The sequence below is a fragment of the Gobius niger genome (genome assembly GCF_951799975.1).
Source record: "Gobius niger genome assembly, chromosome: 8".
Classification (NCBI taxonomy): domain Eukaryota; kingdom Metazoa; phylum Chordata; class Actinopteri; order Gobiiformes; family Gobiidae; genus Gobius; species Gobius niger.
Window position 1 is genome coordinate 3,328,652 of NC_136859.1, and position 10,085 is coordinate 3,338,736.

The window sequence follows — 10,085 nt, forward strand, 5'->3', positions numbered from 1 at the left end:
TGCTCTGTAACAATGTGTAATAACTCGTATCTATGTAGTACATAAACAATGGAATAATGTGTATTAGTATCTTGGTGGTACATAATGTAATAAGACATTAGATCCTCAGGGTCAGAGTTAGAGTTTGGGTCTTATGTTTAATTTTCATCAGGAGCCACATGAGAAGCCTGAATTGTGTCAGAGCCGCACCAACAATAACCCAAACTTATATCAGGATATAAGTAAAATATGTGTAGTGAATCGCTGGGTCCATAAACAAAAGCTCCAAAATAAAAAAAATGTTTAAATTGGGAAAATATATGGACGATTTTTTTTTCTTCAATAAATGAATAATAATAGGACGCAGCCTCATAAAAACGGCTCACACTCATTGCACTTTACAAGCCTGTGTCACAAGTCTCTAAGGCTACATTGTGGTCAATATTCATTCACTCCACACTCACTTGCAAGTCACACAATGTGTTGTTTATATCCTGATTTCTTATTATGTCAGTGCCCTCTGCTGGACACCTGTGGAATTCTTCCCTTTTATTCTTATTTAATCTGCCCCCTAGTGGCTGGACTGAGCATTCTGGTCATTTAAAAAAAATCATAAATCCGCACAGGAATGGGCTGAGACGTACTTTTTTTTTTTTGGACATACTTATGAACTTATGCTCTACAAGTAGTGGGCCGGACTGAATCACCTCGCGGGCTGGATGTGGCCCGCAGGCCGTACTTTGCCCAGGTCTGACCAAGATACTAATACACATTATTCCACTGTGTATGCACTACATAGGTACCAGTTACTACAGATTGTTACAGAGCACATGACATTGTACTTAATGTGGCAGGAACATCGTATTAAGGTTAGTGTAAAATAATGTGTTACCGGAAAGACTCCACATTTTCAGTCTTGCACTTACAGGTTTTTCAATCATCAGGTTTAAAAATGCCTAATCTTCATAACATGTTTAATTATTGCACTAATTCAAGGGTTAGATTGAATATAGAATATAGATTCATATAGAAAATTTCAAGGTTTTCTCAAAATGCATTTTCCTCACGTTTGTGCGACGATGTCTCATAACAATATCTTTTAACAAAAAGTTTTTGTCAGATGAATTGTTTATATCTAAGTCCTGGCCTGATTCATTGAGTTCTGAATTTTACAAATCAAGGCAAAATGTTTTTAACAGATATTTCCACTAATAAACAGCTTGTTTAAAAAATCCCAATCTCCAATCTCCTCTGAAAAAGTCTTTAAACTGGGCTCGATCCATTATTCTGATTTCATGCTGAAAACATCCACAAATTTGGCATTTTTACAAAAACTAAAAGGCCTTATAGAACACATATAAGGCCTTTTACCCCCTTACATTTCTGTGAGTAATCTGCAGGAAAGTCAAAAGAGGACACCGGTGTGGACGTTTATTTATTTTTCAGGCTTGTGTTTGCTCAGAGCAAAGGTGCAAAGACTAAAAACACATTTCCACTGCTCTCTCTGCTCTGAACCTCTCAGACTGAAAAGGTAGCGGCTGACTCTGACTTTTCCAGATGGAGTTGGTCTGTGCTCTTCTGCTGCTGATGCTGGGGACGTCAGCCGCCGCCCCCCAAGGTAAAAGGAAAGAACGCTCTTGTTTCTGAATCGTCCTAAACGACCATTTCCGTTTCAGATTTGTTTGGAAAGAGGTTCACGTTCCCGCAGGAGACGGACACCGACCACGTGACTCTGAGACTGAACCGGACTGAGCTGGGAGCGCTCAGCGTCTGCATGAGGTACGGCCGCGCATCAAATGACAAACTACGTGGTTTTTTAGCTGGCTCCCACAATTTTACATCTGTCTTGATCAGTAAAATCCTGGATCAAGCGTAACATCTATGTTTGGTCCGCAGGGTTTTCTCGGACCTCCGCAGACCCTACGCCCTCTTTTTGCTGAAGAGGAACTTCTCCGACACCGAGAACACCTTCCTCATTGGAAACCTTCCCGACAAGTCTCAGTACAGCATCACGTACATCGACCACTGGTCGTTTTTCAACTATAAGGACAACTACATCCTGAACGCGTGGCAGTCGGTGTGCGGCACGTGGGACGCGGTCAGCGGGTTGGCCCAGATCTGGATCGACGGAAAACATTCGAGTCGGAAGTTCCTGAGCGACAGCCCCATAACGGGAAACATGTCTGTGATTCTAGGACAGGTACAACCTTTTCAAGTCTCTTTTAAGTATTCTAGTATAGTATACGTTTGTTAAGTGGTGACATCACAGCTCTACTTCCAGAGTAGAATTATGCACTACTACAACATGTAAAAATATCTCTACCGAGGATAGAAATGAAAGACAACTGATTGACTGACATTTTTATTTACTCATAGTCATTGCTCATGAAGATAACAGTAAAAACACGGCCCCACAGACATGTGACAGAGGTCGGAGCTGTAGTATTTCCTCCGTGTTCATAGATCTGATCCACACGTGTTAATCGTGTTGAAGCCATTGACAGTTGGTTGACAGTTGCTAAACGGTAGCATGCTAACGTCTTGAGCAGCTTGTGAGATCAATAAGGATCATCTTATCTTGAACACTGACTCAGACTGAGCAATGATCCATCCATCCATCCATTTTCTTCCGCTTTATCCGGGGCCGGGTCGCGGGGGCAGCAGTCTCAGTAGAGATGCCCAAACTTCCCGATCCACACACACCTCCTCCAGCTGTTCTGACCCCGAGGCGACTCCAGGCCAGCTCGGAGACATAGTCCCACCACCGTGCCCTGGGCCTTCCACGAGGCCTTGTCCCACTAGGACATGCCTGGAACACCTCCCGCGGGAGGCGACCAGGAGGCATCCGGAACAGATGCCCGAGCCACCTCAGCTGCTCCTTTTGACGTGAAGGAGCAGCGACTCTACTCCGAGCTCATCCCGGGTAACTGAGCTCCTCACCCGACCTCAGAGGGTGCGCCCAGCCACCCTGCGAAGGAAACTCATTTCGGCCGCTTGTATTCGCGATCTTGTCCTTTCGGTCATGACCCAAATCTCATGACCATAGGTGAGGGTGGGAACGTAGATCGATCGGTAAATCGAGAGCTTTGCCCTCCGACTCAGCTCCCTCTTCACCACGACAGACCGATACAGCGACCGCATCACTGCTGACGCCGCACCGATCCGTCTGTCGATCTCACGCTCCATCCGTCCCTCACTCGTGAACAAGACCCCGAGATACTTGAACTCCTCCACTTGAGGTAAGGACTCCCCACCGACCTGTAGAGGGGAAGCCACCTTTTTCCGGTGGAGAACCATGGCCTCAGATTTGGAGGTGCTGATCCCCATCCCGGCTGCTACACACTCGGCTGCAAACCGCCCCAGAGCAGCTGAAGGTCCTGGTTTGTTGAAGCCATCAGAACAACATCATCCGCAAACAGCAGAGATGAGACTGAGGCTCCCAAACCGGACACCCTCCGGCCCCTGGCTGCGCCGAGAAATTCTGTCCATAAAAGTTATGAACAGAACCGGTGACAAAGGGCAGCCCTGGCGGAGACCAACACGCACCGGGAACAGGTCTGACTTACTGCCGGCAATTCGAACCAAGCTCCTGCTGCGGTCATACAAGGAACGGACAGCCCTTAGCAGAGGGCCCCGGACCCCATACTCCCGGAGCACCCCCCACAGGGCACCACGAGGGACACGGTCGAACGCTTTCTCCAGGTCCACAAAACACATGTGGACTGGTTGGGCGAACTCCCACGAACCCTCGAGCACCCGATGAAGGGTATAGAGCTGGTCCAGTGTGCCACGACCAGGACGAAAACCGCATTCCACCGCCTGGATCCGAGGTTCAACTATCGGCCGGATCCTCCTCTCCAGCACCCTGGAATAGACCTTACCGGGGAGGCTGAGGAGGGTGATCCCTCTGTAATTGGAACACACCCTCCGATCCCCCTTTTTAAAGAGAGGGACCACCACCCCGGTCTGCCAATCCAGGGGCACTGTCCCCGACCGCCACGCGATGTTGCAGAGACGTGTCAGCCAAGACAGTCCTACAACATCCAGAGACTTAAGGTACTCAGGGCGAATCTCATCCACCCCCGGAGCCTTGCCACCGAGGAGCTTTCTCACCACCTCGGTGACTTCAGCCCCGGTGATGGGCAAGCCCACCTCCGAGTCCCCAGCCTCTGCTTCCTCATCGGAAGACGTGACGGCGGGGTTGAGGAGGTCCTCGAAGTACTCCTTCCACCGCCCGACGGCATCCCCAGTTGAGGTCAGCAGCTCCCCACCCGCACTGTACACAGTGTTGGTGAAGCACTGCTTCCCCCTCCTGAGGCGCCGGATGGTTTGCCAGAATTTCCTCTAGGCCGACCGATAGTCTTCCTCCATGGCTTCTCCGAACTCCTTCCAGACCCGAGTTTTTGCCTCTGCGACCGCACGAGCTGCAGCACGCTTGGCCTGCCGGTACCTCTCAGCTGCCTCAGGAGTCCCACAAGCCAACAAGGCCAGGTAGGACTCCTTCTTCAGCTTGACGGCATCCCTTACTTCCGGGCGCCACCACCGGGTTCGGGGATTGCCGCCGCGACAGGCACCACAGACCTTACGGCCACAACTACGAGCAGCCGCATCGACAATGGAGGAGGAGAACAGGGTCCACTCGGACTCCATGTCCCCCGCCTCCCTCGGAATCTGGGTGAAGCTCTTCCGGAGGTGGGAGCTGAAGACCCCACTGACAGAGGGATCCGCCAGACGTTCCCAGCAGACCCTCACAACACGCTTGGGCCTGCCAGGTCTGACCAGCTTCCTCCCCTGCCAGCGGATCCAGCTCACCACCAGGTGGTGATCAGTTGACAGTTCAGCCCCTCTCTTCACCCGAGTGTCCGAGACACGCGGCCGGAGATCAGATGACACAACTACAAAGTCGATCATCGACCTCCTGCCTAGGGTGTCCTGGTGCCACGTGCACTTATGGACACCCTTGTGCTCGAACATGGTGTTCGTTATGGACAAAACGTGACTAGCACAGAAGTCCAATAACAGAACACCACTCGGGTTCAGATCGGGGAGGCCGTTCTTCCCAATCACTCCCTCCCAGGTCTCACTGTCGTTACCCACGTGGGCGTTGAAGTCCGTCACCTCAGACCTGTTTGCCAAGGGAGACCCTACCAGGGGCATAAAGCCCCAGACAACATAGCTCCTCGGGTCATTCGGGTACTCAAACAACCCCACCACGTTAAGGTGGCAGCTCATGGGGGTTGAGCAATGATTACGAGAACAAAATGCCACTGTCAATCAGTTGTCTTTCATTTTCATCCTGAGTAGAGATATTGTTACATGTCGTAGTACTGCATCATGCTACTTCGGTATTCAAAACACATTCAAAATGTCACTGGAAATGCATAAGAATTGCTTCCACTGGTATGTACAGTAGAGGCACCTTGCTGGACATCCATACAGCTGCTGGGTCAGCGGACGGTCAAATACACCCAAATACAAAGTGTTTTATTGTTTTCACACAATAACCACCTAACCCTTGCTGTCAGTCTTCAGACCCTGCACTGAGAAAGTCGAACCCCAGGAACAGAGACTCCTCGTTTGTTGGGATGCTGACCAACCTCCACGTTTGGGACTACGTGCTGGATCCGCCTGCGATTCGAAACTACGGCCAGTACACAACTACTCACGGCAACGTCCTGGACTGGAGCCAGCTGGACTTCGAGATCCACGGACGAATCCTGATCGAGTGAAGCCAACGCCTCTGTCATAATAAACTGCTCAGAAAAGAAGTCCGTGTCATGTCTTTGAAGTAGCCGGGGCTGGGTCCATGGGCTTATTTTAGGAAAAGCTGCCGACCCTGAGACCCTTTCGAGCTCGACAAATATTCTGAAATGCAAGCGATACTTTAAATTTCCTTTCTCTCTCCAACGCTAACGCTCCTGGGTGTGTTTATATATCGCATGTATCCAAATATCCACACTCCTGGAAACACTGGTGCAGATGAATCAGTTTCTTTGTTTCCAGATGAAAGCTCACATTACTCACAAAATTAAAAGATTATTACTAAAATAAAATTGCTGTTGGATCTAAACAGGCTGTACTTAAAACTTTCCATTCACGTAACATACCATAATTAATAACATAACATAATATAATTCTTCGCCTGATTTACCAAGTTCTTAACCCATACATTTAAATTATTCTGATTTCATGCTGAAAACATATACACAATTTTGGCCATTTTTAGGTATAAAAGGCCCTTACAAGAAAACATACAATGAAAGACAACTTGCCATACTTCCCCCCCTTATATTTCTGTCAGTAATCTGCAGGAAAGTCAAAAGAGGACACCGGTGTGGACGTTTATTTATTTTTCAGGCCTGTGTTTGCTCAGAGCAAAGGTGCAAAGACTAAAAACACATTTCCACTGCTCTCTCTGCTCTGAACCTCTCAGACTGAAAAGGTAACGGCTTCCAGATGGAGTTGGTCTGTGCTCTTCTGCTGCTGATGCTGGGGACGTCAGCCGCCGCCCCCCAAGGTAAAAGGAAAGAACGCTCTTGTTCCTGAATCGTCCTAAACGACCATTTCCCTTTCAGATTTGTCTGGAAAGAGGCTCACTTTCCCGCAGGAGACGGACACCGACCACGTGACTCTGAGACTGAACCGGACTGAGCTGGGAGCGCTCAGCGTCTGCATGAGGTACGGCCGCGCATCAAATGACAAACTACGTGATTTTTCCGCTGGCTCCCACAATTTTACATCTGTCTTGATCAGTAAAATCCTGGATCATGCGTAACATCTATGTTTGGTCCGCAGGGTTTTCTCGGACCTCCGCAGACCCTACGCCCTCTTTTTGCTGAAGAGGAACTTCTCCAACACCGAGAACACCTTCCTCATTGGAAACCTTCCCGACAGGTCTCAGTACAGCGTCAAGTACATCAACCACTGGTCGTTATTCAACTATAAGGACAACTACATCCTGAACGCGTGGCAGTCGGTGTGCGGCACGTGGGACGCGGTCAGCGGGTTGGCCCAGATCTGGATCGACGGAAAACATTCGAGTCGGAAGTTCCTGAGCGACAGCCCCATAACGGGAAACATGTCGGTGATTCTAGGACAGGTACAACCTTTTCAAGACTCTTTTAAGTATTCTAGTATAGTATACGCTCTACTTCCGGGTCACAGATGTGCGAGAAACTACAAAAAACTCTTTAATACAACAATCAATATTTGTGAAACTCCACAGAGAGTTACTGAACATATTTATTAATCAGGCCCATGAGCCAAACATGCTGAACCTACTGCTGTAAAAGTCATATTTACCAAAATCGGTACTTCCGGTTTAGCGGAGATAAATGCTAACGGCGCAGCAGCTACGCTAACCCCGGAAGTACTCACTTTAGTAAATATTACTTTTTTAGCAGTAGGTGGAGCATTTTTTGGGGTAATGAGTCTGAGGAATAAGTAGGTTCAGTAACTCTCCGTTAAGTTTCAGAAATATTTATGATTGTTTAAGAGTTTTTAATGTTTTTTTTCTCGCATATTTGCCGGTTTGCTAGGACCTGAAGCGGAAGTCGTGACGTCGCACTTAACAAACGTATACATGCCTTTCAGTCATGTGACTTTTGTAGTTATGGCGGCCATTTTGAATACCGAAGTAGAATTATGCACTACTACAACATGTAAAAATATCTCTACCGAGGATAGAAATGAAAGACAACTGACTGACTGACATTTTTATTTACTCATAGTCATTGCTCATGAAGATAACAGTAAAACAGTGAGTCAGTTTATAAGATGTTATCATGCTACTGGTTAGCATTTAGCTTCAGCTCAGTTCTGACCTCTCCAAGAGAAAGCCCTAAACCACACTCCAAACCTTGGATACAACATGTGACAGAGGTCAGAGCTGTAGTATTTCCTCAGTGTTCATAGATGTGAGACACACGTGTTTATCGTGTTGAAGCCATTGACAGTTGGTTGACAGTTGCTAACCGGTAGCATGCTAACGTCTTGAGCAGCTTGTGAGATCAATAAGGATCATCTTATCTTGAACACTGACTCAGACTGAGCAATGATTACGAGAACATAAAAATGCCACTGTCAATCAGTTGTCTTTCATTTTCATCCTGAGTAGAGATATTGTTACATGCCGTAGTACTGCATAATGCTACTTCGGTATTTAAAATGCATTCAAAATGTCACTGGAAATGCATAACAATTGCTTCCACTGGTATGTACAGTAAAGGCACCTTGCTGGACACCCATACAGCTGCTGGGTCAGCGGACGGTCAAATACACACAAATATAAAGTGTTTTGTTGTTTTCACACAATAACCACCTAACCACCTAGGGGGGAGTGCCTGTCTAGATCGAACGGAGGAACCTGGGTGAACGGAGGAACCCTGTATTCTGGAATCTGAGGACTGGACAGTCTGTGATCTTGGCCCGTCTGCTGAGGGATCCTTCGGCCCTGGGTCTCTATAGCCTGTCCGTCCATGGGAGTGGATCTCTCCTTCTGTGGTTTTCCCCAAGGTTTCTCTTTTCTCCTGCCGGGTTTTTGAGTTTTTCCTTGCCGTGCTGGAGAGTCTAAGGACAAGGGACGCCCACGCCGCTCGTCGCTACCTCCTATTGGACATTATATTTGCCATTATATTTACCTGAACTTTTAATTGTCATATTTATTGCTGTGTTTTATTGCCTCAATGTTTGGTGCAGCCCTGTGAGGCGACTTCTGTTGTGATATCGGGCTATACAAAACCATTAAACCTGAAACTTGAAACTTAACCCTTGCTGTCAGTCTTCAGACCCTGCACTGGGAAAGTCGAACCCCAGGAACAGAGACTCCTCGTTTGTTGGGATGCTGACCAACCTCCACGTTTGGGACTACGTGCTGGATCCGCTCGCGGTTCGAAACTACGGCCAGCACAAAAGCTCCGCTCACGGCAACGTCCTGGACTGGAGCCAGCTGGACTTCGAGATCCACGGACGAATCCTGATCGAGTGAAGCCAACGCCTCTGTGATAATAAACGGTTCAGAAAAGAAGTCCGTGTCATGTCTTTGAAGTAGCCGGGGCTGGGTCCATGGGCTTATTTTAGGAAAAGCTGCCGACCCGGAGACCCTTTAGAGCTCGACAAACATTCTGAAATGCAAGCGATACTTTAAATTTCCTTTCTCTCTCCAACGCTAACGCTCCTGGATGTGTTTATATATCGCATGTCCAAATATCAACACTCTTGGAAACACTGGTGCAGATGAATCAGTTTCTTTGTTTCCAGATGAAAGCTCACATTACTCACAAAATTACAAAATTATTACAAAAATAAAATTGCTGTTGGATCTAAACAGGTTGTACTTTAAAGAGGGGGTATTATGCTTTTTTCAGTCACATAGCACCAGTCTATATCACACTACAATGATGACCAAACCTGCCGTTGGTCTGTAAATTAAATTAAAATAACTGCCTTGTATAAAATTGCTCTCTCAAAATGGCTGTAGTGAATGTCTTGAAATAGGCCTCTGTCTCTTTATTTATATAATTGTACTTTACCATACTCCTCCATACCCTTCTCGGCTACACTTAGAAAGCAAACATGCAGATATTCCAGCTTTGTTTGTGACGATGTCCATTCATTCATTCATGACAAAATCAACAGGTATGATGTCCAAAAGGAGTAGGCAGAAGAAAGGAGCTTGTACCCCCTTCCAAACTGACATATGTGAAAGTAAAGCAGCAGTAGCTCATGGAACCCTTGGCTTACAAGTTATCAAGGGGGAAAACATGGCAGGAGGAGACGGACCACACTTTTGGAAACACTAGTGTAGATTAACCTCTTAACTCCCGCCTGAACCGAGAGGATCTTTTTCTTCACGTTATCAGATTCTTTTCCATCATTTTTTGTTGGGTATTCAACTCATTTTTGTAACTTTTTTGTCATTTTTATGGTCATTTTTTCTCACATTTTTGTCATTTTTTTAATTATTTTTTTGTCAAATTTTTGTATTTTTTTTTGTCACATTTTGTAAATTTTTTATCAAATTTTTTGTCATTTTTTCGTCATTTTTTATCAATTTTTTGTCATTTTTTTGTCATATTTCGTCATTTTTTCGTCCATTTTTTGTCCAT

General features: G+C 46.7%; 2 protein-coding genes across 2 annotated transcripts; both read left to right on the top strand.

Annotated features, from left to right (window-relative positions):
* Positions 1-1,536: 1,536 nt before the first annotated feature.
* LOC306966793 (jeltraxin-like) lies at positions 1,537-5,708 on the top strand (the record flags this gene model as incomplete). The annotated part of the gene is made up of 4 exons (XM_079561609.1): positions 1,537-1,597; positions 1,656-1,758; positions 1,876-2,179; positions 5,505-5,708. The coding sequence occupies 4 exons, from the start codon at positions 1,537-1,539 to the stop codon at positions 5,706-5,708; spliced, it is 672 nt and encodes a 223-aa protein (XP_079417735.1).
* A 727-nt stretch (positions 5,709-6,435) lies between these two features.
* LOC306966794 (jeltraxin-like) lies at positions 6,436-8,965 on the top strand (the record flags this gene model as incomplete). Its single annotated transcript, XM_079561610.1, has 4 exons — positions 6,436-6,496; positions 6,555-6,657; positions 6,775-7,078; positions 8,759-8,965. 4 exons carry the CDS (start codon positions 6,436-6,438, stop codon positions 8,963-8,965), a joined length of 675 nt encoding a protein of 224 aa, XP_079417736.1.
* Between the last annotated feature and the right edge of the window lie 1,120 nt (positions 8,966-10,085).